The 27,565-nt window shown below is 49.5% G+C and overlaps 1 protein-coding gene across 1 annotated transcript; it reads left to right on the forward strand.

Annotated features, from left to right (window-relative positions):
• The first annotated feature begins 4,133 nt into the window (after positions 1-4,133).
• Positions 4,134-27,057, forward strand: LIPG (lipase G, endothelial type). Its single transcript, XM_037165119.2, has 10 exons — positions 4,134-4,525; positions 7,192-7,373; positions 9,058-9,237; positions 10,264-10,375; positions 15,048-15,269; positions 17,673-17,915; positions 18,614-18,734; positions 19,650-19,865; positions 22,831-22,935; positions 24,985-27,057. The coding sequence occupies exons 1-10, from the start codon at positions 4,429-4,431 to the stop codon at positions 25,004-25,006; spliced, it is 1,500 nt and encodes a 499-aa protein (XP_037021014.2). The 5' UTR covers positions 4,134-4,428; the 3' UTR covers positions 25,007-27,057.
• Positions 27,058-27,565: the final 508 nt, after the last annotated feature.

Raw genomic sequence — 27,565 nt, forward strand, 5'->3', positions numbered from 1 at the left:
TTGTATGTGCCAGGCTCTCTGTCAGGTTCTGGAAGCAAAAGGAAGCCTAGTTGCTGGAGTATAAGCCTGGGGCTTATACTCTAATAGGGAGATAAACATTAATCAAATAGCCAAACAAATAATATCCAATTACAGACCCAAGTAAATTCTACAAAAGAAATGAAAGTGCTTACAGGTGTGGGCAAAGGCGTTGTATAGAAAATGAGTAACCTCACAGGGTGATCTGATCATAAATTCTTAGCTGGGCAGGTCAAGGAGGGTAGTCAGGCCCCAGGCATGTAACTGCTTTAGTCAAAGGCTTATCTTTGCCTTAAGCTAACCCTGTCCATTGATTCTGCACATCTAAGATAACTAACCCTTGAAATACTCCCTCTTCCAGACCCCTCCTTGTAGTATGCGACCTCCCTCCGGAGAACACATAATCTTAGCGATTCTGTAATCCGATCCCTGCCCAGTGTTCTCCCACTTCCATGTAATTTTCCTTACATTCCCTCATTATCTCAAATGCATAGAGAAAACTGCAAACTGTTATTCTTGGGAGCATTTGAGACCTTGCTCCTCAGCAGATGGTGTCCTCAAATAAACTTATAAAGATGCTCTGCAGGTCTGGATGTTGCTTACAATGACATAGGAAGCCTAGGCCAGGGGTCAGGGCAAGGTTCCCTGACCGTGGGACACTGCAGATATCTGCAGTTTGATGCCAGTTAGGATTAACTAGGTCAAAGGCCAAATCTTGTTGCTTTAGAATGTTCAGTACAAATATGAGCCACATAGGCAGTTAAAATTTCTCCAGCAACCATTTATAAGAAGGAGAGAGGCATGAAATTAATTTTAGTGTTATATTTTACTTCACTCTCAGGATATCCAAAATATTGTCATTTCAACATTTAATCAACATAAAATTATGAACACAGTATTATATATATTTATATATGTTATATGTATAAATATTATATATATTTATATATGTTATATGTATAAATATATATAATATATATATTTTATCCAAGTCTTTGCAATCTGGTGTGTCTTTTATACTCAGAGCACATCTCGATTCAGACTAGCCACATTTCTAGTGCCTGGTAGCCACATGCAGCTCGTGGGGACTGTGTCAGACAGTGCAGAGAGAGGAACTAAAGACAAGGCCGGTGCAGCAGGAAGTCAGAGAGAGAAAGGGACGGTGGTGCAAGACAGGGCGGTTCCGTCCAGCTGGGGTGCTCAGCCCAGGTGTTTTACCGATAGTAGTTGCTCAGTTAGCAACTGGTAATTAAGTCATCTACTTAGTTGTAAGCAATACCCCTCTGGCTCATTTTTGCAGAAGAAGAACTCATTAAAATGATATTGGGGAGTGACCGCAATGTCTGCAGGGCAGAGGAAACAGGCTTGGCAAAATGCAGGGGTCAGCACGAATAGCATCCCTTTTTACTACAAAATCATAAGCATGTAACTCTATAACATAACCACATCACACTCAAGCACACTGTATGAGATTTTAGGTGAAATGTTCAAATTGAAAGGATAAATTAATGCACCCATATGATTACCCTACCAGACACACTCAGGCAGGCGCTGCTTCTGCAGGCCCCTGCCCACGCAGGCAGACTGACGGGGTAGACCCCACTGCTGCTGCGGAGAGCCCAAGCTGGCTGCCCTGCTGGGGAAGTAGAGTGCTTCCAGTCTCACTAGCTGCCAGTTCAGAGTTTGGTTGGCTGAGTTTAAATGGGGGGCAGCCCCCCCCCCATTGTGTGTTCTAGCTGCAAAGGAGGCTAGAAAGGTGTGTTTGCTTTTCAGCTTCTGTAGTGGAAAGTGAGCTCCTCTCACAAGAGGGGAATTCATTGCTCTAACATAGGAAGGGGTATTCAGATGCTGGGCAGCCAGAAAGAATGACCAGAGTCTGCCAGAGTGGCCTGAGACCTTGAAATTTTGACTGCAACACAAAGAGAAGTTTTTTGCTGAAACTCCTCAGGCAGGGACTTCCTCCACACAGGAGGCTTGCCAGATCTCCTTGGGGTTCTTCTGGAAAGCAGCAAGCAGTTGACATTGTGCATTTCTCTAAAGCCTTGATTGTGATTTCATTATGTCCTTTGAGAGTTCTCACATGTTTTAACATAGAGACAGAGGAGGACACTCTAACCAACTAGCAATAAAACGTCAATGGTTTCATAACCTTGGCCATTAACAAATGGATGTTGATTTTGTTGAATCTGTTCTCCGGCCCCACCTCCCTTCCCCAGCAAGATAACCAACTTTGCAGGAACACCTAGCTTCCCTAGGGGATCTCACTAACCTGTGACAAAGTCTCCCAACGCACACCACATTGTCCAGTTTTAAGTGCTAGGGACAATACTACGGCTGTGAGCAACTCAAGACAGAGAAGGACATTTTCTCCGAGGTCACCCACTGCCTCAGCTACTGTGAGATGGAGACATTGCGCCCAAGCGCTCATGTGCATGTTTTAGAGGCGATATAGAGCCTAGAGCAGGGGCGCCTGGTGGTTAAGAATTCCTCCACCAGTCAGTTTTCCCATCTGTAAAATGCAGATAGTGCCTGACTTACACGTACCTGTGCGGTTTGCCGGTAGGGAAGGAGAGCGGGAGGAGGACGGAAGAAAGGTGATCCGGCGGTGATATTTGCCATCCCGTAAAACGCATGGAGTTTTATCCTCAAATAATAAAGCCAGCCTGCCTCTTGTTAATGAATGACAGCACGCGAGAGTACTGAGACTATAGGTCGGAACGGGACCTGCTCCTCTGGACTGATTTCTCCCCACAGACCCTCCAGGCTGGGGCGCCCACATCAGGGAGGAAGGGGCGCGGGGCTGCTTTCCTCCGCGGGCTGGAGTGGGACAGGTTGTCTCCCAGCGACCGCGCGGTCACTCGCTGAGCCGTGCAGCGCGAGCTCAGGCTTGGCGGGGACGCAGGGGAAGGCGGCGCGCCGCTTAGCGCGGAGCTTTCTATCCCTCCCACCGCCGCAGCGTCCCAAGGACCGTTGAAGCACAGCCGCCCTCCCGTTTTCCCGGCCGTCGCCCTCGGAGAGCCCCGGGCTCAGCTCCAGCTCCCCTGCGCCGGATGCGGACTCGGTGACGAGTTTTCCCGCGCTCGCCGTTCTCTGTCCAGGAGTCCGGCTGGCGGAGCGGGAGCTGGGTTCCGAGACCCAAGGGAGGAGCAGGGAGGCAGATCAATAAAGGGAAGGAGAGGAAGGAGGACGGATGAGAAGAAGCAACTACTTAATCCCACGCAACAGGCAGTTGCGCACATCTGGAGAGACTCGTTGCGGGCCACGCGTCCGAGACCTCCCGAGCTCAGCTCTCCGTTCCCTTTGGGAAGCGTCTCGTGGTATCCCTCCAGCCCCCTCACCCCCTGCCCCACACGAGGTATAAGGGAGCCTACTACGTGGCAGGCGCCACATTAAGCGCTGTGCACCATCTCTTTTAGTTTTAGCCAACATCCATAAGCAGCAGGAACTGTCCGCACGGTTATTGGGGACCAAGGAGCGAACGGCCTTGCAGAAGTTCAGTAGCTTGCGCCGAGTGTTACAGCTAGTGGTGGAACAGGACGCGGAAAGGGTCTGTGCCAACAGCCCCCGGTCCCTCAGCTCTGCCCGATTATAGTCCTGTCGCGCCGTCTGCACCGGTCGAGGGTCTCTCTGGGTGGGAGTGAAGGAAGTACCAAAGAGGCGACAAGGTGGCTGTCCCCCATCCGGACCCTTGGCCAGGGGCGCGGAGAGACCATTCTGGGCGCGGAGATAGCTTTGCACTTTGGAGAGGATAATCTTCCTACCTTAGGGATCGCGTCCCCAGCGGGCGCAGCGTATCAAGGCACAGCCCCACCACCCCCGGAGAGGAGAGGGAAGAATCTGGGGTCCCAGGCTGGGCACTAGGAGGAAGTGTGGAGGCTGGAGAAAGGCTGGAGGGGGAAGACGCAAGGCTGCGCGTGCAGAGCGTCCACGTGGTGGGTGTGTGGCGCTTTCATTCAAACTTTGGGAGTCTCGGTTCTGGCGTCAAAGAAGGTGTGACCAATCGGAGTTGGGAACCGGGAATAAATTATGCAAATCACCATCTGGCGATGGGTCAGATGACTCCCCTACTTTAAGAAACCTACCTCTCCGGGAGTTCTCTGCGTGACAGAGGCGAGCCCGTGCCTCCCGGGCGTGCGGCGTGGGCGCAGGCAGATCTGACTCTGGTTTAAGCCCCATTCACACTCCCTCTGCCACCCCAGCCGCTCAGGGCAGCCAAGTTTTCATCCCGCACACTCTCCACTTTCCGCGGTCTAAGGCTACACCGCCCTGGGGGAGAGAAGGTGCCCACCTCGGGTCTTACGAGCTTGGACTGCTGGAACCCCGGGAGGTGTTTCGTTTTGTTTTGTTTTGTTTTGCCCCCGCCCCCCGTTTTGAAAGTCCTGTTTGGCGACGGGTGTGTGGCGGGGAAAGATGAGAAACTCCGTGCTTCGGCTCTGCCTCTGGAGCGTCTATTGTTGCTTTGCCGCGGGAGGGCCCGCGACCCTCGGTCCAGAGGGACCGTTACAAGGTAACGTGCCCTGATTTGTTATTGCCACCCCCCAGCTTCTTTTCTGTGCCCTCGGGACCCCTCTGTCTTGCAGACCCTTCTCCAGTGTTCCCTCGTTCCTGGGAAATCCTTCTTTCCCCCTGCGCTCTGCGCTTGCTCCCGCTAATCATCACTTGTTTCTTGGCGCTTCTGGCCAGGGCATCGCTGGCCCGACCTAGCCCGCTCGCTCTCGCCCCACCCCTTTCCAGGACGCGATGGGTCCCCTAAAACATGCTGTCCAGTCGGCCCCACTGGCTGACAGCAGCTCTTCCACCTTGCGCTCATCTTTGAACCCGGAGGTTTACTAGTGTACAAGGTCAGAAGAAGCTCTCTCACGCGGCGCCCTTCCTTCGTTTAATCTATCTCCACGTAGGTGTTTTGAAAGTTAAGGTGGCAGGAGCATTGACTGCCCGGCGGCTGCTGGGCTGCTGCTCACACGTTGCGAGCCTCCTCCTCCCCCACACTCTTTCCAGCTCCCTCTCTCTTCCTAGCTGCTAGCTTTTCTTCCTTCTGAGTTCCGAGTGGCTTTCTCTTCCATTGGAAGAAGTCTGCCTCAGTGGAGCGAGGGTGGAGTCACACAGCAGGAGTGCCAGGGGAACCCCTAAACTGCACCCGGTCTACTATTCTGTTGAAGTTGGCCAAATGATGTTGGTCCATGTCAACTTATGTACTGGTGGGAGGGCTAATGTGAATGAACGAATGGAAAGGGCTCGCTTTACTAAGCATGTCCCCGACTCTAGTGTTAAGTTGTAGTGTGACTCTGGGTAGGTGGCCCCTCTAGTTCCTTCCAACTTCTGTGTTCTGCAACTCGGAGTGTTCGTGGGCCATTTCATTCATTCAAACGAGTATTTACTGCATGTCTCCTTAGAAACCCCACCCTCCTGGAGCTTACAAGTCCTCGGTGAGAAGACAGACGAAATCCAATTAAAATATACGAATGGTGCTCAGTGTTGTGGGAGGTATGGAGTGCCGACTGGAGAAGCTGGTGCAGTTAGAACCTGTGGTCAGGCTTTCCTCTCCGAGAATCTGAGAGCAAGGAACTAAAGAATGAGCCACAAGGACATCTGGCTGAAGAACAATCAGAAAGTGCCAGAGGTTGAAGTGACCCAGGCCAAAAATAGTAGCAATGAAGCTACAGGACTTTGGGGTCAGAGAGGCAGCTGCTAAGGAGAACCCTTTATGTCGATATTAGGGTTTATCTGCCAATCTGTCCCAGAAGGCCTTTTTCTCTAGAATTTTCCATCTGGGTTTTGTGTGAAGTGGCTATATGGGTGGAAACTGGGGAGGTGTCAAACTAAATTATGTCCATGGTTCAAATATTTGCCCGTTGAAACTGTTGTTCATGACTATAATGACAAAGTTCTGTTCATGTGTGTTGAGATGCCTTTTCTGGAACCCTATCCTTTTTACACCTGGTGCATTCTCTCCCTCCCCTGCCCCCTGAATTCACCACCCCCCTCGCCACCATTCTGGTCCTTCTTTCTATGATTCCATTTGCTTCCTAACTCTGGGCATAATGAAACTCCTGGGATGTTCCTTCGGTATCTTTCCCCCTGGTTTCTGGATGACAGGGGAGTTTGATTTTCTAATTTCTTAGCCCGTTATCAAGGGGTGGTTTCCTAGACAGCTGGAAGAGTGTTTGGTGGGGTTCGATTATGACCATTGGCACAGTGTGGGGATTAGAGCACCTATAAGTGTTTAAAGGCCATAGGGACCATCTGTGACATTGGCTTTGTCATGGGGGCAGGGTTATCTGGTTATCTCCTCCAAGGCACTGTCTCTGAGTGGTGGAGCTAAAAAGAGTGGTTTGGCTGCTTTTATGAGTTTTTCCATGGTTTTGGTCACTTATTTAACAAACTAGAAGAATGCCGGGCACATGCCGGACTCCATAAAGGCCACTGAGGAGGCATGAGGGTTTTTTGCGGTAGCTGCTGACGTGGAGTGGGGAGCACTGGGAGAAGCCCATGCGTAATAGGTGGACAGCGTCTTACCTTGAATTCCAAACTCCCAAACCTCTCAAAACTGGAAAATTTGTTTGGCAACTCATTTGGTGGCAGACTTGGCTTTACCTGGCTTGAATTCATTTGGCAGCAAAACTGACCTGAACTGACAGGAGGCTATTTTATCATTTTCTTTTTGTCCTCAGGTTGTGAGCAGTCACATATTTCCTGGCAGAAATGCTGGTGCAGAATGTTCCAGACCCAACTTGGGGGTGTTGTATAGTACCTGCTGTGTGTACCATAATGCCATTTTCCTACGACCTGAAAATTTCTGAATTCCGCAACTCAACTGGTTCCAAGCATTTTGGGGGAGGGGGGAAATTGAGGGCCCATACTTTGAAAGTAGTAACTTGAGGGAAGGAAAGTGAACTTGCTTTGATAGGGAAGAAGAAAGAAAAGCAAGAGAGACCTCTTTACTTGAGTTACAGTAATTAATACTAGTGAGTGATACTCTTAAATATAGACCAGATGTCCCTTTTATAATAACATCGCAACTCTTCTGGGAGGTGAGAAGGACACATTCTGCGGATGTAAAAACTGAGACCCAGAGTGTTTGAAGAATTGACTCAAGGTTGCACTGCAACGATATCCCAGACCACTCATTACTCAGTCCCACCAGAGGCACCAAGTTCTGTTCTCTCTCCCCAGATGAGCTCCACACACCCGAGGATGTACAGGCTGTTGACAAACCTGCCGTGCGGTTTAACCTCCGCACCTCCGACGACCGGGCGCATGAAGGATGTTACCTCTCCTTTGGCCACAACCACACCGTAGAAGACTGTGGCTTCAACATGACCGCCAAAACCTTTTTCATCATTCATGGGTGGACGGTGAGCCCAGGGGAGGGAGCTCGGCAGCTTCACCCAAGATTTGGTTTCTTTTGTTTTTGGTCAATTAAAAAGAATACTGGCGCTTCCAGATTCCACTCTCTTCCCCCCACCCCACTCCCCCGTCTCCTTGTGGGCTGCTTGTATTTCAGACAGCTGTGAAGAATGTAATGGGCACTTCACTGAGGGGGCAATCTGGACTCCAGCAGGGTGGTATTTAATGTGGGCACACAGCGGGCTTTCAAAAAGTGGCTCTCCTGAGGGCAGCAGCCCAGCTCCCCTGGCTCCTAAGGATCCCTCTAATTACACTTAATTATGTCGGTCAGCCGCTGCCTCGTGGGGGCCATCCCTCCCTAAGAACTGAGCTGAGCTGAAGCAACTTGACTGGCTCGGAGAGTTTCTGCGGAGCCAGCTGGCCTGGATTGCTGGCCACCACTGGCATGGTGCCCACCTGTTTGCATAGAGGTGGCTCCCTTTAAAGGCTCTGGGGCTCTTTCTGGGTCCTAGCTGAGCAATTCACATTGAAAGGTCCATGACACACTTCAAGAAAAAAGGGCTTGAACACTCAGCTTCAGAAGCTTTTGACCAGCAAGGGATTTATTCATTCATTCATTCATATAGTCACAGTCTGTAGGAAAATGGCACTACTAAGTGAGTAGGTTTCTGCCCGGGCTAATTGGGAGGGGACATTCCTCTTCTTAATGATGAGAAATTCATATCCATTACATGTTTCCTGGGTCTTTAGGTCTATCACCAACTGTTGGGGTCAGGCCTGGGGGGAGTCGGGGAGTAGGTGCCTATGTATCTGATGTGATTGAAGAGGCAATTCAAGGCCTGTCCAGCCAGCTGTCTGCATCCCACAGCCCATGATTAGAATCGTGCATTTGAATCTTCTTAAGCCCCCCGCACCCCCCGCACCCCCCCTCCGTCAAAATGCAAATACAAACTGCCTGCAACTTACAAATGGGTTGCATTCCAGAAAGTTCTTTTGTAATCTGTTTGGAACTTGGAATAGCAGTTTCCCATAGAAGCGAGATTGTAAATGGCGGGTAGGTTCCCAGGACAGGCACAGAAAATCTTTTTATCTAATAATGTGCTTGTGGAGAGGTTTACAACTGGACCTTGTCACCATTTCTACTTTGTTTCTGTGGGAAAATGTGTCCCGAGTTCTAGTTTGGGATTCCTGGGATGGATCTTCCCTTCTCTGGGGTCAGGAGGCATGGAGGAGATGGGTTGTGGGGTGGGGTCATTTGTTAACTTGGCGTTTGCCTAGGAGACACCATCTCCCCGCATCTTCAAGAGAGAAGCTAATTCTCCAGGGCAACCCTTCCCAGCTGCCTTTGAACAATGGAGCAGGTCACTTTGCCTGACTGTGATAGGGACTCAGGCCAACCTCAGACCAGCATTGCCACCAATACATACCTCACAGTGGCTTTATAGGACAGTAGGGGCAGCAGCTATGAACATTTTGATGAGAAAAACCAGGGATATAAAGAGCAATGAAAACAAACACCCACGTAGAAACCCTGCCTGTGGTTGGCCCTGCTCACGTGCAAATGTTCAGTCCCTGTGCAGTTAAGGTGAAGATTCTGGAATCGGCTGGGAAGAGGATCATGGAACTGAATCTTATATTCATTAGGATCTCTGAGCACAGAGAATTTTTTTAAATGTCTTGTTTTCTTTGCAGATGAGTGGTGTATTTGAACAGTGGCTGTACAAGCTCGTGTCAGCCCTGCGGATGAGAGAGAAAGAAGCCAATGTCGTGGTGGTTGACTGGCTGCCCCTGGCTCACCAGCTTTACACAGACGCGGTCAACAACATTCGGGCGGTGGGACAGAGCATCGCGAGGCTGCTTGACGGGCTGCAGGTACTGGGGATGAGAGGAAGTCGTCTTTCGTGAGCAGTATCTTGAACTCAAACCTTAAGAAATAGGGGTCAGACCATGTTACAGTGGACTTCAGATGTCTGATCAAAATCTCTGGGATTCACATTGTTACTGCATGAAGTATGACTTGAAATACTTGAAATCTGGGACTTTTAGAGAGCCTTTTCATTACTGATATGTCTCTGGATTCTTCCTGTTACTTTATTTGCTAGAAAAAAATTTGCCTGATGAGTCATTACTTTCTGATACTGGAAACGTACTCTTAAGTTGGTTGGGAATGGCCAGGAGCCAGGACCAGCTTGTAATCTTATAAACCTACGGCCGTCTGCTTTTCCTCTGGAGGGTGCCTGTCCTGAGAGTGGGGAGGGTGTTGGTTCACACAAATGCAGCCCACTGCCTTGCTTAAAATATCAAGCGTGGAAAACAAATCTAAAGGTCTTAAAATTCTGGGTTCTCAAACAGTCCCACAGTCTTCTGCCCAGGTTGTTTTGGGGAACTTGGTTCCTGAGCAGTGGGGGTCAAACCCCCACCTCCTCAACCCCACCATCAGAGCACCCTGTTGGGGTGCAACTCTGGGATCCCAGGCAAACTTGTAGTGAGGGTGCAGCTCCTGGGGCCTGAGACAGTGGGCAAGGATATGCAGCTGCAGGCCAAGGCTGGCACTTAGTCTCCAGTGAGCCTGGTGGCTTTGACCTCCACACTGCCACCCTCCCCCCTTAGATGCTGCTGGAAAGAATGGAAAACATGTAGGGGAAGGGTCAGGTACACAGCTTCTAGTCACAACCTGCCGCTGGCACTTGGCATTTGCAGTACCACCGAGTCCTTCTGACCTCCTCTTTCCTGGCTGTGCTCCATCTGTGTTGCATTGCCCTCAGAGCCAGCCATGCCCCTGCAAGTCTCTGCCCCTGACTCCCGTGTCTCCTTGCTGTGATCGAACTGTTGGATTGTGGGGGTCTCTGTGGGATCAGGACTACACGCTCACTGACACACTTTTGTGCTTTCCTGCAGGAGAAGGACGGTTTTTCTCTTGGGAATGTTCACTTGATTGGCTACAGCCTTGGAGCTCACGTGGCTGGGTACGCTGGCAACTTTGTGAAGGGCACGGTGGGCAGAATCACGGGTAAGCTCAGCTTCCTCCACAAACAGCCGGTCCCTGGGCTTCCCGGCCCCTCTGACAAGCTGGCCTTTCAGAACAAGAGTGCTCCCAAATGAGGCAGCGTGGGTGAACCATAGAGCAATAGTTTTGGAAAAAACCTGGAGAACATCTAACCCCTAGCTTTTCAAATGTCCTATGCAGTCACAGAACTCTTCTTTTGCAAATTACACTTGTGTGGCATCCCAAGATATGACACAGAAAGGACATTCTGGTCGAGGCAGCTGTGTGGTGGACAGTGTCAGCCTTGCTGTTCGGACCGTCCCCTTTCCCGGAGGCACTGCAGTGGCCCAGAGCCCCAGGGAAGTACAGTCTGAAAACCACTGGTCTGACCCAACAGGTGAGGAAACACCCAAGGTCAAACAGCTCACAACTAAAGTGAGCCTCCCTGCTTCTGGGGCCCGCGTCCCATCTCCACTTGCGATACTCTAGAAACTCAAAAGAAAGAACTAGTGGTGGATTCTAGGTTGACTTCTGCCTCTGATTTCTATTTCATCCACCAACAGCCTCTTGCCAATGTTTAGCTGGAAGACTTATTAGTGATAATGACCTGTTTGAAACAGATGATTAAACTTTGTCCTTAAAGAGACTTTTCTGATATTAGCACCTAGGTTGCCAACAGAAAATCGAGCTTTCCATTTTGCCTAGCTGTTGATGTGAGAGCTTGGATGAAATCCTTCAATGATTGTGAAAAGTGGGGAAGATCGTCTTTCTCTCGTGTTGGGGGACCCCTCAATCACAGCTCAGGGCTTCCTCTGGGCTAAAACAAGTGGCCCATTGGTTGCCCTGAACTTCTAGTCTCCTTCCCACCTTCTGCTGTCTTCCCCCCACAGCTTCCCTTTTGCCCCCAAAATAGAAGGAAGGAGTTGATCAATTTCTTTCCCAACAGCATGTGCATTTTGAAATGGGACTTAGGTAGAGGTGTGGTCTTAGCTAAAGAAAGATTTAGCGAAGGTGGAATATCGGATTTCAGCGATACTGTAAGCTGGTGGGGCGGATTTATAAAAAACATGAATCGCTGAGGTTTTAGCAGCCCTCCTTATTGTCATTGTCCTTGGTTTATGCCTAATGTGCTTGTGCACGCTTGCACACACTCCTTTAGATTCAGTTATTTGCTTCAGCATACTTGGAGAGCTTTATGTTTTATCACCAGGACGGCAGGGCCTGAGCTCTCTAAGAGGACGGCGGCTGTGTGGCCACACATGGCTGCTCATTAACCTGCTGCCGGAGCAAAGCCGTCTGACCTTACCCCACTCTGGGCCCAATTGTCTCAGCACCTCCTCCTAGCCCCAGTGCGAAGCGGAATGTCCAGAGCCAGGCCAGCAGGTCTGGTGGGGGCCAGCGCATACTAGGCCCCCACCAGAAAGGCCTAAGCAGCAAGGACAAGCTGCAGAGCCCCCCTTTCCTTATTTCTAAATCCCAAATGAGAGGGGCGCTAGTATGAAGCATTCCTGTTCTTTCCCCTGTCTGGGTGGCAGCCCCTGGGATGTGGGCTTCGCTGGCAGAATGCTAATCAGTCCTCCGTGCTGTCTGCCTGGGGTACGGGGGCCGCGTGTTCTGAGCTCAGCCCCTTCTTTCCAGCTTTTCTCTGTGGAGCAGGGGGTGGGGTGAGCACGGGGGGGGGGGAAGGCGTGGCCTCCGCCCAGTTGCCAAGCAGCCCCTCAGAGGGTATGTGGATGACCTGACATGTGCTGTTGCGCATGTCTGATGGGGGGCAGGGGCGGGGGGCTTGTAAACTTCCCTCTGCCCTCGGACTTCTCCTGGGCCTGGGCACCAGGGGGTCCTGACTGGTGAGGGGACCAGAGACTATAGCTGGAATGGGGCCCTGGGGCCCTGGGCGCTGCTGCTGTGCAGAGGCCTGCGGCCCGCAGTGGGGGACACCTGAATCCCAGTCTTGCTTGGATCACAGAGCTGCATGTTGGGGTCTGCTCCGGTTTTACACTCCTAGGCTCCTGAGAGAATTCTGTGATATGCTAGTAAAGAGGGCATATGTTTCTCATTGAACCTACATCTAGTTAGTTATAAATAAGTAAGCAGACAGATTTATTCATTCTTCAAGAAATATAAATGAAATGAGCAGTCGGTAGGCTCTGGGTTAGTTGCAGCTTAGTGTCAAGCACTTAATGTGTGACAAGTACTTCTTGCCTGTGACAGGTAAGTCACAGAGCACCTGGGCAAAGGGAGTCCTTTGGCTCCATTAGACAGGTGAGGAGACTATGACCCTGCTTAAACAATGAGTGCGATATCTTACATCCTGCGTAGCAGGGCTGGGACTCAAACCCAGGCTGTCCGATTCCAGAGCCCGCCCCTACCCACTGCACCACACGGCCTCTCCCCGGTCACTGCAGGAGCTGTATGTCGTGCAGGAGGCTCTGCCCTGCCAAGCCAGAATGCAGAAGTGCTCCTGTGTGCGTGTGTACGTGCGTGTGTATCCCATTCGCTGGACAGAGCACTTCTGGGGGAGTCAGACTAAATGGAAAAAGGGGTGGTTCTCCATCTTCTGTCTTTCTGGAGGGAGTAAGTTCTTCCTCCAGTTCCTAGTTAAAAAAGTAATTTGTGGAACTTTTCTGCCAGGTCCCTGGGCCCTGGCTCTGTGTCAGGCCGGGTCAGCCTGGGTAGGTGCAGGCTCAGCCTGGCCGTCAGCGGTCGGTTGGTCATGAAGAAGCCCCGCTGCCTGCATTCCTCCAACCCAGCTTGGTTTCCATGGTGCTGACCGTCTGGTGGAGACTTTTGTTCACACCAAGCAAAGAGCTCCTCTCTTATGTTGGTTGCAAAGCAGAATGCTCCTCTTTATTTATTTATTTTTCTCCAGGGGACATGGCAGCAGGCAGGGAGAGGCCACTTGTGTCAGATCTGCGGTCTCTGTAGCCTCTAAAATGCGTCATCATGGACTGTTCTGAGAGGACACTCCTTTTGTGCCACCTTTCTTTTGGGTCCCGAGCAGCCTGGGCTCCCTTTTGGCCCCCGTTTTACATACATTGATCTAAACTTCTAAAAACTGTTTTACAGTCCTCATGAGAATGGGTTCCACAGGTTCTCTCTGGACAACGGTGTTGCCTTTTGTTTACCCCAAAACTGCTCTTTCAGCCTCCCATTGAGCTCCCTCGTTCCATGGCCCCGGGGTCTGGGAGCACCGTTCCATTTCCCACCCCCTGCATTTCAGGACTGGTTTTGGGGACACCTCCTCTCTGCCTTGCTGTTTCTCAATCACGGTTTTCAGCCTTGGCTCTCTTCACATTTGGGGCCAGTTAATGCTTCGTAGTGGGGGCTGCTCTGAGCGCTGTTGGGTGTGTGTCAGCACCCCCGGCCTCTACCCTCTACGTGCAATGCTAGTAGCTTCCGTGCACAATGTCCCCCTGCAATTGTGACAACCAAAAGTGACCCCAGACATTGCCAACTGTCCCCTTGGAAGCAAAATCACTCCCAGTTGAGAACCGCTATTCTAGACTAAACAGACTCCCCTCCTCTGCTGTACATAGTCTCTTCATTTGTTTTCTGTAGGGCGAGAGCCTTCTAGGTTGGGATGTGTTTGGCTCCCATAATTACTTGCGTTTGGTAACAAGAGCCAGTATTTGCCCTGACAAGCACTTAGCCTCACACTCTCTCACATGAGCTGTATGAATTGAGATATTCAGGTCCATTTTTCCAGATGATACTGAAGTAGGGAGAAATTTTTCAAAATCTGGCCTACAGACTACCTACTTTTAGGGTCACCTGGGGAATAAATATATATGTCTGGGCTCCACACCAGACCTACAAGTCAGAATCTCTAGGGGGCCAGGGAATCTGCATTTTATAGTTCACAGTTTTTTTTTAAAATGGTTTTGTGTTCATGTGGTTCCAAAATTAAAAGATAGTGAAAGTCTCTCTCATGGCTGCCACTCCCTGCCCAGTGCCCTGCCCTGCCATCTCCCCCGACACACATACCACAGGTGACCAGTGGCTGCTCTGCCCTTCCAGAGCTCTTTGTAGTTACAAAGTAGAATCTGAATTTTGTAACAAGCTCCCAGTGATATTTGTGATTTTCAAATGTGAGGACCAGTACTCTCTACCAGGCTACTTGCCTGTTCAATCCAGAAAGTGTTCAGGCGACAATGTTTTCTCTTTGTAGCTGCGACACAGAGAAATTCTGGAGGTGAGAGATACAGACTATCAGAGTATCTCACCCCTCCACTCCCGGGCCTGACCCCATCGTTCAAGGAAGGGGGAGAGTAAGTCCAAATGTAAACAGCTCAGTGTATTTGGGAGACTGAGGCTTCCTTCCCAAAATTGTAGGAGGCTCAGTTATTTTGTAAAACTCCTGTTAACTTGAGGCCGTGGAAGGCTCCTCAGTGCCAGGAAAAATGGGATGAATGGCTTAGTTTCAGCCAGTCCAAGTTCTTTCTAGAACGGCTGCCATTCTGACAGCCCCATGGCTCCTCAGAGCTGCGGGTCAGGGTGCAGCTGGTGGCCAACTGACTGAATCAGCTGACGTGTCAGGACAGGCGAAGGCGTCAGAAGAAAGCAGAAATTCCTTGACAGCAGGCACCGAGCGTTCCAGATCAGCCAGGCTCCAAGTTCAGTGTCCTCCTGCACACGCGGACTTGCCCTGACTTGGTGCACCTGACACGGTTGGTATCGGCTCCCCCTTCTGCCGTAGGTTTGGATCCGGCTGGGCCCTTGTTTGAAAAGGCAGACAGCCACAGCCGGCTGTCCCCCGACGATGCGGACTTTGTGGACGTCCTCCACACCTACACGCGTTCCTTCGGCTTGAGCATCGGGATCCAGAGGCCCGTGGGCCACATCGACATCTACCCCAATGGGGGTGACTTCCAGCCAGGCTGTGGACTCAACGACATTTTGGGGTCAATTGCATATGGAAGTGAGTTCCTTATTTTCTGCTACATGGGAGGTTTGACTCAGTTATTGCATCTCCTCCTAAATCAGCCCAAACTGTGAGAGGTCCCAACCATCTTACTGTATCATTCCCACCCCACCCTGCACAGGGGCCCTCAAACACTGTCTGCCATTTCTCGTCCAATAAGCTTGTGAACAGCCCGCCCCATGGTCTCTGCTCTGCCTTCTCATGCTTTGAGGTCCAGTTTCTATTGATTAACAAAAGAAATACCTATTTGTTGAATAAAATCGAGCAATATAGAATTGTGTAAAGCAAAAAGCAAAGTTGCCCCCTCACCTCACACTCCTGCTTCTACTCACCCTTCAGAACTAGTCAATATGAGTGAACAGTGTTGTCTTTCCAGTCTTTTTCTCTGCAAATTTATTTATGCGTGTGTGTCTAATGGTATTTGTCAGAATGACATTGTCCCGTGACTTTCCTTTTTCAATCATAGTATATATTATGGTCATTCTTAAACGTCAGAGCACTGAAATCTTACCTTCTCACTTTTAGAGACCATGATACTCTATAGCATGAATACACTATAATGTATTTTTTGTAACATTTTAAAGAAGTGAACCCAAGATGCTTTCCCTATTCACTTATCATTTGTCTTCAGATGCCTGAGTCTGCTCCCAGCAGGCCTGGGCTTGGCCAAGTTTCCTACTGAAACAGATGTGTGGCCTCCACGGCTGACCTCTTTCTGGATTTCTCCTTCACTCACTGCCTTGGATCCTGGCAGCATCTCTAAGTCTTGGCCTCAGTCGGTTCCCTCTGCTATGATGCTGTGCCCTTGGGTGTCCTGCTCTGACACTCAGTATTAAGACTGTTGCCCTCTCCCAATGTGACCATGTATCCAAGTAGCCCCTGAAGGACTTGGAGGTCCATGCAGAAGGAGTCCAGCCCTGCCTCAGGGGATGGGAGGATGGAACTCCTTCCTTCCTTCCTTCCTTCCTTCCTTCCTTCCTTCCTTCCTTCCTTCCTTCCTTCCTCCCTCCCTCCTTCCCTCCCTCCCTCCCTCCCTCCCTCCCTCTCTCTCTTTCTTTCTTTCTTTCTTTCTTTCTTTCTTTCTTTCTTTCTTTCTTTCTTTCTTTCTCCTCTCCTTTCCCTTCTTTCTTTTTCTTTCTTTAAGAAAGAAACATTTTATTTTTATTTGTTTAGAGAGAGAGGAAGGGAGGAGAAAGGGAGAGGCACATCCATGTGCGAGAGCAACATTGATTGTGCCCCCAACTGGGGACCTGGCCCACAAACAGGCATGCACCTCAAATGGGAGTAGAACCAGCGACCTTTCAGTTCCCAGGCCGATGCTCAGCCCACTGAGCCACACCTGTCAGGGTGCATTTCTTCAGACTGGTGGTGTTAGTGAGAATGGGGTATTTCTGGGGTCCCAGGACTTACTAGAACTATTGGCTTCAGCCTCTGGTTACAAGAAATAATGGTGGATTATGTGCCAGAAAATCCAAGTGATACTTCTAACTTTGAAACCAGCTGTGTGTGTGAGCCTGAGCAAATTACTTCACATTTATGGGCCTTTAGGTTATAATGGAGAGGAATAGACTAGAATATGGTTGGCAAACATTTTCCTAAAATGTCAGCTAGTAAATATTTCAGGCTTTGCAGGCCAGAGCCTGTTTTCGGCACTCCACTCTGCTGCTGTGGCACAAAAGCAGCCGTAGACAACATACAAGCAAACGAGTGTGGCTGCATTCCAGGAAAACTTTATTTGCAAAAACAAGTGGTCAGCCTGTGAGCCGTAGTTTGCTGAGCCTCAGACGGGATGATGTTTAGCATCTGGTCCATTTCCCCCTTTTTGTGACCGTACAACCTTATCAGGACTTGGTGACTTCTATTGGACATGGCTCTTCATCACCCGATTTCAGGCCTATTGCATGTGCTCTGTTGCTCCCGGCTGCTTTGTGTGCATTAGGGCTGCCTTCCTGCCTGGAGAGCCTGTGGTGAGGCAGGAGGAATGGCCTCTAACTCTCCTGCATCTTAGTGGGAGGAAGCCTAGCACTGGGGCAGTGCACAGAATTACACAAACAAGAATACAAACAGCAACAGTGCAACTAGTTATGGTTGGTGAGGTGTATAGTACTTATTTTTCTATTTCTCAATTGCAGTTTACATTTAATATTATGTTAGTGGCCGGGGTACAGCATAGTGGTTAGACAATCATAATCTTTACAGAGTGGTCCCTCCGCTGTCTCCAGTCCCCACCCGGCGCTGTACACAGATACTACAATATTATTGGCTGTGTTTGCTGCGCTGTACGCCCCCATGACTATTTTGTGACTCCCAGTTTTGCACAGTACTTACTGACTGAGTGGGGAATCATCGACAAGTGGCTTATCCGGCATGTTTTCCGTCTCTGCCTTTCTCCTTCACCAGCATTCGCAGAGGGGATGAAATGTGAGCATGAGCGGGCCATATACCTCTTTGTCGACTCCCTGATGAATCACGACAAGCCGAGCTTTGCGTACCAGTGCACGGACTCAACCCGCTTCAAAAAGGGGATGTGTCTCAGCTGCCGAAAGAACCGTTGTAACAGCATTGGCTACAACACCAAGAAAACGAGGAACAAGAGGAACAGCAAGATGTACCTAAAGACCCGGGCGGGCATGCCTTTCAGAGGTAACCCTCTGTCCCCCAGGGCCCCAGGGTTATCTTCGCCCTCCTTCTAAATGCCTTGTGGGACAGGGCACATCCCAGCGAGAGAGGTGTGGCCGGCACAGTTAAATCAAATCATTGCAGATCGGGTTATGCTGTGCATGCCGTGGAGATTTAATCTTTAAGAACAAATGGTGGGGACTCCTTTTGTTGTGTGAATTATCATGCCACAATCACATTTGACATCTTAAATCTCTCTTGCCTTTAACTTTTCAAAGCTGTTTCGTATTTGTTTTCTCATTTGATCATTACGAAAAATCCGAGGCAGGACCAATAGGGGATCAAAATGATGTCTGCCTCTTTATAGCATGTTATAAAACCATAAAGCTTTGTGGGTATTGGGGGTATTATTTTACATATTAGGAAATTAAGGCTTAAAGAGCCTTGGTTCTTAATGCTAGGTTATGTAGCAGGAAAGTAGGTGGGCCAGAATCCCCAAAAGCTCTCCTGAACCCCAAGTTTAGAGCTCCCTCTTCTATATCCCAGTGACTTCTTAAACCATTGGACAGAATGAGACCAGAGAGAAGCTGGAGGCTGGGCTGGGCCAAAAGGATGACCGTCCCTAAAAACTCACTCAGTGTGCTGGGTGGCTGAGCTAGGGACAGGTCTCTCTGGCATGGCAGTCAAGGCTGACACATACCTTTGCTCTGCTGCCTCTGCAGTTTATCACTATCAGATGAAAATCCACGTCTTCAGCTACGAGAATACGACAGAAATAGAGCCCACATTTTATGTCACCCTTTATGGCATCGGTGCAGACTCCCAGATGCTGCCATTGGAAACGTAAGTTCCAAGTTCCCTTTGCTGGGGCGAGGGCCAGTTGGGACAGAATGAGAGCATGCAGGAGCCTGTGAACAGAGCGGAAGAGTGTAGTCTGGGGGCCTGGGGGAGGGGCTGGGTGGTTCCAGCGGTCCCTGCAGTCCTCTGTCTCTCCATTGGCTTTCTCCCACCAAGCCCTTGACACAGAACATTTCTGGGAGGGAAGCTTCCAGGATGAATCAGCAGCGTGAGAAGCTGCTGGAAGGCAGAAACTGCTGTGTCATTTTAGACAATGCCTGACCCCTGAGGCTTTAGGGAATCTGGAACGGTGTAAGCTATCCCTGGACCATTTCCGATTTTCTGTGGGGCGGACACACAGAATCTATATAGATTTGGTGAGACTCCTAGGGTACAAAGAGTCAGGCTGCACAGTGCCGGGATTGCAAAGGAATGGCATCGCAGTACTGGCTCCCAGGCTCAGGGTCTAGCTGGGAGAGCAGCTTCATGTGCACACACTCACACACACAAATGGGGTGAGGCAGGCTCCCCAGGTGCCAAATGGGCAGGAGGGCACCAGGACTTTCTTGGGAGACCAATGCCTGTGGGTGCAGAGGAAGAGGATACTGTTGAGTGGGGATGCAACTCTGTGCTTCTTTATTTCTGTTTTTTCTTGGATCTGTGCCCCCAGGAAGTAGTATAAATAGGGAGGTGCTCAGGAATGGTTTTGATAAGAAGGTGGGGTGCTGTAGGTCAGCATGTTGCACATCGGACTTCTACTGTGGTCCTGCTGGTGGAACACAGATGGGGGCACTGGGGAGGGAGCTCCCCTCATTTCTCTCCAGTCTGCGGGAGGCAGGTGCTACCACTGGGTCACCCCACATGGTGTGGCAATTTCCCAGGGGGCGGGGAATGAGACAAGCTTTTCTCTCCCCTTTGTAGAGTGGAGATCGGACTGAATGCCACCAACAGCTTCCTGGTCTACACAGAGGAGGACTTGGGAGACCTGTTGAAGATCAGACTCACCTGGAAGAAGGCATCTCAGTCCTGGTACAGCCTGTGGAATGGGCTTCGCAGCTTGCTGTCTCAATCCCCAAAGTCCAAGCAGGAAGTGAATGTCAGGCGCATCCGGGTCAAGTCTGGGGAAACCCAGAAGAAGTAAGTGCCTCATGACCCTTTCGGGCCCCACATCAGTAGCAGGCAGGAAGTGTGTCTCAGCAGCGTCCTATCCTTTGCTAAGCAAGCGCCTTCAGTCCTTTCACATCCGCACGCGGGCAAAACCTCAAATACTTTTTCAAGGAAAAGCAAATTCCAGGTCAAATCCTGTGTCAACTTTTGTGCCGTGATCCCAGGCCTTTGGCTGAGAAGGGTACATAAATTGGGCCTGCAATGCAGCCCTCGTCTGTTTTCCAAGTGCTGGGTTGGCCCAGAGGAAGGGGGCCGCTCCTGGACAGGGCTCTTCAGGAGTGCTGCCTTTCTAATCTCTTGGCCCTGAGGTCCATGCAGCCCCAAGTCTTGGCTTGCTCTTGTGCAGAGCAAACCAGAGTGTCAGGTCCAGGGAGCCCCTGCGATGATGTCTGTGGGAGGACTTGGTTTCCTCAGCATCCTGTTTCCAGAGCGTTAGACCTCTCCTTCTGAGGCTGCAAGTCAAGGTCATGGGGCGGGTCCTGACGTCAAGTAAAAGAGAATCCTTTCTGCCGAGCTAGTGGGCAGTTTTCCCACGTTTGTTAACCCCAAGATTAGCATGATAAATACAGACCTTTATCTGTTAGCACCTTAAACCCTACTTTCTAGGACCTTTCTCAAGAATGGGAGGGACTTTGGTCAAATCCTTCAGCAGACCTCTAGGAGGTCATGGCCAGCCTGGGGGTAGTTGGGGGCAGCCGACCTCTTTGTGTCTCCATCCTCTTTGTGTCTTACCTGTCATTTTCCCTTGTTTCCATCCATTGCCCTGGCACAGGATAGCTGGGAGAGGGGAGGAGGCTTGGGCTGCTTGTCCTACTGATTTTGCTCTAGAAACCTGTGAACTGGGGAGGGGGGGAGCGCCAGCTGGGAGAAGCTGTTAGTGCCAAGGCTGTGGTCTCAATAATTGTGTCTTTTACTTGTAAGTGCAACCTGTGCCTAGAGGTGTGGTAGCAGAAAGAGGACCATTTTTATAAAATGTTTCAAATATAATAAACTACTAAGACTTCACAAATGTAAGTGGTTTCCCATACTGTTTTAGATAGAAGATTTTTTAAAAGTAACACATTCCAGGTGGAGCTGGAGCTCCTTTGTGCCCTTTCTGTGTTCAATTCCTCTCCATTCAAACCAAATGCACTGATCTTCCAACATTAAATAATATTAGTGCCTTGCCCTCCTTCGTGACTTTTTTACCTTTTGTATTTCTGCTTGTTTTGGATGCTTCTAAAACTTATAAGTGGATATATCCTTAACAAGCTGCTTTTATTTATTCAATACTGTTTATGAAATTTATCCAATACATATAGCTCTAGTCTATTCTGTGTGCATAATGTCATTGTACAATTGTTTCACCATTGCTCTGCCGAATGTTTCAGTGGCTGCTGCTTTTCAGCAGTCCCGAATAGCACTGAGATGAATATGCTTGTGCACATGTGAGAGGGCTCCTTTGGGGTATAAATACCAACCAGTGGAGTTGCTCAGTTATAGTATATGTCTTCTCCAACTTGGCTAGGTATTATTAATTTTTCTCTCCAAAGTTGGTGGACCAATTTTAACCTTAGCCACAAAATAAGAGTCCTCCTTTCCCCTCCTTTGCACCTACATTTGGTGGGACATTCTTGCTCTTCTGTGGGGTATGAATTGGTCCCTTACTGTTGTTTTAAACTTTTTCTGGTTGTAATAAGGTGAGTAACCCTTTTATATGTTTAGGTACTGTTTGCACTTCCTGTTAAAAGTTCTCGAAGTGGTTCTGATTAGGCTTTTTGTCCTTGGGGTGACCAGTGGGTCATGGGGTCATGCTAATCACCCGCCACTGAGGTGGGAGTAACCCACGTGGCTTGGCTGTAAGTTTTAGTTGAAGTGGTTATTAGGACATTGATTCTGTCTGTGATCTTGGCTGTCCACTTCCTGAATCTTTGATTTTGACTCCCAGCTGAGTTCCGCCATGCTTGTCAGTGGGTATTTGTGAGCACAGAACTGGAGGCGCCTTGAGTCCCTCCAGCCGAGGAGTTTACAGTCCACCATGGAGAGAGGAATCCACAGGCACATCAAGGCACTCATTATTAACACCAGGCCATAAGAAGGAGTGACGATAACAAAAGCCACATTTATACAAGGACATGCTTTCCTATTAAATTGAGAGATCAGAGTCTCAGGCCATCATGGAGGTTCAGACAGGCAGGCAGTCTTTTGGAGAGACAGAGGGGAGAGTGTGGAAGTGGTATGAGTAAAGGCTGCATGAGCCGAATCACGGGAGAGGTCAGTGAGAGACATGGGTTAGAGCGCTCGCCTGGGTTCTGAAGGTTCTTTTTTTTCAGATTTTTACCATTTTTTTTTTAATAAATTTAATTTTTTATTGATTATGCCATTACAGTTGTTCTATCCCCCCCTTTATTCCCCTCCACCCTACCCCCATCCCCACCATTACCCCCCCTTTAGTTTATGACCATGTGTCTCAAGTCCTTTAGATTCTATATTTCCCATACTATTCTTACCCTCCCCCCTATCTATTTTCTATCTACTGTCTATGCTAATTATTTTCTGTACCATCTCCCCCTTCTCCTCCTCCCACTCCCCTGTTGCTAACCCTCCTTGAGATCTTCATTTCTATGTTTCCACTCCTGATCTAACTGTCCTTTTAGTTTGCTTTTGTTTTAGGTGTGGTTGTTAATACTGTGAGTTTGCTGTCCTTTCACTGTTCATGTTTTTTTAAGTTCTTTTTCTAAGATAAGTCCTTTTAACATTTCATATAATGAAGGTTCTTGAGTCAGGATGCAGCAGGATGAGAACTGCTCTTTTCCCCCAGCTCCGCCCACTTCGGCTTCACCCACCTTGGCTCCGCCCACCTTGGATCGGAGGAAAGCACTGTCTGGCTAATGCACAGCCCGCCACCTTCCCCTCTAGAGTGTTGGTTGCCTCAGTGGTTTCTTTTTCCTTCTAGGTTTGCTTTTTGTGCAGAAGACCCTGAGAACACCAGCATATCCCCCGGCCAAGAGCTCTGGTTTCACAAGTGTCAGGACAGGTGGAGACTAAGAAACGAAACCAGGTGAGTGGGGCTCTCCCTATGTGCGTGCAGCCCATCTTGACTGGTCACCTAGCCCGGGGCTGGGCACCTGGGACATAGCAGTGAACAGGACGGAGAGAGATCCCCTCCTATGTGAAGCCGACCTTCCGCTGCAAGGAGATAGGCAAGTCAGCAGAACACACAGGATGTCGGAGGGTGTTAGTGCCCCTTTGCCTCTTGCTCTGCCTGACCACATAGGGTCACAGCCATGGTCCTGGGGGAGTGTCTTTTGTAACTGAATCCCTGGGGTTGGTGCCCACGCCCCATCTTAGACGAGACTTCTCCATGGTGAGCGGGGCTGTGGGACGTTCCAGGGTCCCCAGCTTCCTTCAGGGCAGAGGTTGGAGTGGGAAGTTGAGGGGAAGGTAAAGGAAAACCACAAAGTAGTTTTGATTTTTTGGCTTTCGGGAACCCAGGTCAGTACGAGTGGATATTAGTGAGCGATTCTGCTCTTTTTGAGGAACTCTGGTCTGTGTCATGACAAACTGACAAAAGCATCATCTTACCTCACTGCCCCCTTGCCCTGTGCTGGAGGCCTTTTGCTTCTGAATTGAGGAAAGCTGACATCTCAAGGTGTGAGGCAGTGGGCACATCCCAAAGGGGAATTTGTCGTACTTCCTCTGACCTAAGCATCTGCCCAAGAGGAGAGAGACTAGCTCCCCACCGGCCCCCACCTCTTGCCCTAGCCAAGGTCCCAGATAATAAGGCCGCTGCCGTACACCGAGCACACAGATGTGCCCGCCCTGCGTCTAGTGCCTTCCGTATGTTATGTCATTTACCTATATCACCAACCCCAGGAAGCTGGTGTGGTTTGCCCTGTGGACAGGTGGGGACCTGGTGGAGGCTCAGTTCGGCCAGTCTTTCCAGGTCCTCCACCTGGTCAGGACAGAGGGAGGACGGAGGCCAATTGTTTTACTCTGAGCCTGTGTTCCCTCTGAAGCACGGACATCCCACCTGCTCAGGTAAATTGCCTCACCACAGTCTGGGTATCAGTTACCAAGCAGCTGCACTCACACCAGGGTCCCCGGCGATGAACTCTGCCAGCCCTGCGGGCTGGTCTGCATGCCAGCAGCTCTGTCTCTCATTCCAGAACATCAGTGGGACCACAGGCTCGGTGACCACAGGGCCTGTGGGATTCTGAAACTGCCCGTCTAATTAAGCAACTCAGTCTAGGCTCATATGACTTTGTGCTACAATAAGAATTTTAATTTTTTATGTTGGTATTAAAATGTATACCTTTCCTAGTACTTCCTCATGTATTAACTTCAGGGACCCTCAGAACAGCTGCATAGATTGGAGATGTCCAGGAAGGATCGCTGTCCTCATGATAAAGTATCTATAATAAGATATTTTCTTCTTTTTCACCCCGGACTTTTGTGAGAGCTGAGAGTGCTGTAACTTATCTCATGCTACCTCTTTGAGAAAGCAAGTCATTTTTCCTTCTCCCTCAGAGGAACAATAAACAATGGTAGCCCAAGCAATAAATTAACTCTAGGAAGTCCCGACATCCCTCAACCTGTGTAACGCCTGCAGTATTGTTGGCTGACCTGGGCACTGTTCACCTCTCCACTGATAAGGAGGTTGAGGTTCCAGGAGGTTCCACAGTGAGTCGGTGCTGCCGAGATCAGAACCGAGGTCTCTGGGCTCCGACTTGTTTGCTCCTTGCCATTCTATGGTCTCCATTCTGTTTCTCGATCAAGGCAGAGGACTTGTTGATAGTTCTCCCCACAGTTGCACAGGTGTGTACACACGTGCAAGTGCCTTGTGTGCGTGTGTGTGTTGCAGGTGAGTATTGTGCTTAGTGTGTGGATGCCAATGCTGAGGCACCCAGAGAGGCCTCCAGTGTGGTGGAGGATGGGGAGAAAGAAGCACTCAGGACCTTTTCCATTAGTTCTGGAAGGGAAACAAGGAAAAGGGTCCGGCAGGTTTGTAAGACAGCTTGGTTGTGATGTGAACAGGGCATACCCTCCGTACTGGCTGCGGGGTGTGCTAAGCGAGCTAACGAAGGCCACTCTCACGGGTTCCTTTCAGGCAAACTGTGGAGCTTCCCTGAGGGTGCCAGCAAGGCCCCCGCCCCGCCGTCCAAGCACATGGAGGAAAGTTACTGCTGAGGACCCACCTGACGGAAGGACCCGTCTTGGTCTTGACCCTGGAGCACAGGAAAGAGCCTGCTTGGGGGGGCCCAGGACCTGGATTGTTACCACTGAGTCTTCTTGCCAGAGGGGACCGTGTGCTGCTGCTCCTGCTGCATCTGCTGCTCCTGCTGCTCCTGCTGCTCCTGCTGCTGCTCTAGAATTAGCCCAACGGCCAGATCTGCGGCAAACGGCCAGCTGCCTGGCCTCTTGTCCACACCAGGCTGGCTCTTGTCATTGGGTGAGCCTGTGCTTTGCCTGACAAGGAACAGTGGCTCTGCGTGGAAGGCTGCCAGCTGCCTGGCCCCACCTGAGCCACTGGGAGGCCTTCCTGCTGGGAGCTGACTCATGTCAGGATGGCAGACCTGTGTCCTTGCTCACCCAGACACGGTCGATCTGGGGCAAGGCTGAAGCCCTCGCTGTTGGGGTTCAATGAACTGCACTGATCAATATTGGTTACTTTCTTTTTTTTACCTTCTGTCCTGCTCCTTAACTCACTCTCAAAAGCACGCATCATTGACTTTCTTATTTTTCCATTGTTCATTTTTTTGATTGGGCAATTTTTGTAAGCATTTAACCTTAATGAGGTTGGGATTTCTAGGCTCCCTTCAAGTTTAGATGACCCATGAATATACATGTCATGAAGGCACAAGGGACATTGAAAAGAGCCAGAGGGTGCAAGAGTTGGGGACCCTGAGGCTTTCAGCAGTTTCTGCCCATTTCTTGTCAGTTAACACATGTATCCCCCTGAGAGTGGCATGGCTGATCACCCGCAGAGTAGCGAGCAGGTACCCTATGTGCTGGGGACCAGATGGTGGCCAATTGCCAGATACGGTTGCTTGGGAGCATAATCTCCTCTGTCCAGAAAGGTGGAAGGTGTTACATATGTGACACATGTCTGTTTAACCAGAACCGTCACCTGTCAAACAGTAGGTGCTCAGATTGGACTCGGTGTTGCTTCTTCCTTGGAACACCTTCCTCTAACACCAGCCCCTTTTCTGTGTTGACCTTCTTCAAAACCCCCAGCTCTTCATTTGAGTTAATATACATGATACCCAAGAAACCCTTTTTCACTTTGCAAAAGATTTTCACGTGGGTCACCTCGTTAGAGAACAACAACAAGAGGTGAACAGGGAAGCTATTACCCCCATTTCACAAAACCGACACTCCACGAGGGTCAGCCACATGCCTAGAATTATGTACCTAGTTGGTGCTGGGGCCAGGAGAGGACTCAGAATTCCTGGAGGCAAAGTCCCTGGTGTGTTCATCTCTGCAACTTCTTCAAGACTTCCATAGCTCCTTCTCACCCGTTAGCCTTACATGTGACAAGTAAAGAATTATTTCCAAAGGCATTCCGAAAGCCCTAAGGAAAGTATCTGTGCCAAGGGTTGGGCTTTTACAGATGAGATTTATTTGGAAGGAGATATGATATCAGGCGGGGTGAAGACTGATTTTTGTACTTAGGGTTTTAAAGGACACTGTTTACTCTGTGCCAGCCTTGCATCCTTGTTCAATGCCAAGCTTCAGAAGACATAACCAGTCAAGTCATAAGTCAAGGTGTTTTTTCTCTCCAATTGTGTGTTTGTCTGTTCTTTCTGTGATTGCTTGCTAGCCAAAGTGGAGCTTATATTACTGACAGAGACTCCTGGTTGCTTCTCACCTGTTTTTGGTAATGGAAGCCTTGGGAATCCAGTCCTCAGTGGGTCCTGTATTTATACATTTGGCTTGAAGATTTATTTGTATATGATGATGCTTTTTAAAAAATGCTATGCAGAACATTATTTATTTCTTGTGTATGTACTTTATAAAAACAAATATATGGTTAGTTTTTTACTTTTAAGATTAACCAATGTCAAGATTAAAGCATTTTAATAGTAAAATAGCCCTGGCGTGTGTGGCTCAGTGGATTGAATGCTGTCCTGCGGACCAAAAGGTCGCTGCTGGTTCAGTTCCGGGTCAGGGCACGTGCCTGGGTTGTGGACCGGGTCCCCAGTTGGGAGTGCGTGAGAGGCAACCAACTGATGTTCCTCTCACACATCAGCGTTTCTCTCCCTCTCTTTCTCCCTCCTTACCTCTCTCTTCAGAAATAAATAAATAAAATATTTTGAAAAAAATTTAATAGTAAAATAGTAAAGCTCTGCAAAATTCTTAGCAGTGTGGCAACTCAGTTGTTAGAAATGGAGAGACTTATTGCTGCTCAGGTCTAGGATTTGACAAAAAGTTACTTCAGTGTAAGATACAGTCTACATTTGACACTAATTGTTGGTAGGAATTGAACAAAAAACTCCTCTCACTAAAGCACAAGAAGAAAACTTATTTGGATCACAGTAGGATGCCTGAAGGTGAATGTTAGGAAGAAGAGGTAGGGTGGCTGGACATTGGGGATCATTAGTGAGGATACAGGTTTGGTTGCATGGGACCTAGACAATAGTGACTTAAACCAGAGAGAAGTTGATTTCTCTACTGTCTCAACTCCCAGT

Source organism: Artibeus jamaicensis, unplaced genomic scaffold (assembly GCF_021234435.1).
Source record: "Artibeus jamaicensis isolate MK-2021 breed Jamaican fruit bat unplaced genomic scaffold, CSHL_Jam_final contig_354, whole genome shotgun sequence".
Classification (NCBI taxonomy): Eukaryota; Metazoa; Chordata; class Mammalia; order Chiroptera; family Phyllostomidae; genus Artibeus; species Artibeus jamaicensis.

Excerpts from the sequence above, each read along its gene's own strand:
- LIPG (XM_037165119.2), top strand. The coding sequence starts at position 4,429 with ATGAGAAACTCCGTGCTTCGGCTCTGCCTCTGGAGCGTCTATTGTTGC. Across the intron at positions 15,270-17,672 it reads GGGGTCAATTGCATATGGAA|CATTCGCAGAGGGGATGAAA; the intron begins GTGAGTTCCTTA and ends CTCCTTCACCAG. Across the intron at positions 18,735-19,649 it reads CAGATGCTGCCATTGGAAAC|AGTGGAGATCGGACTGAATG; the intron begins GTAAGTTCCAAG and ends TCCCCTTTGTAG.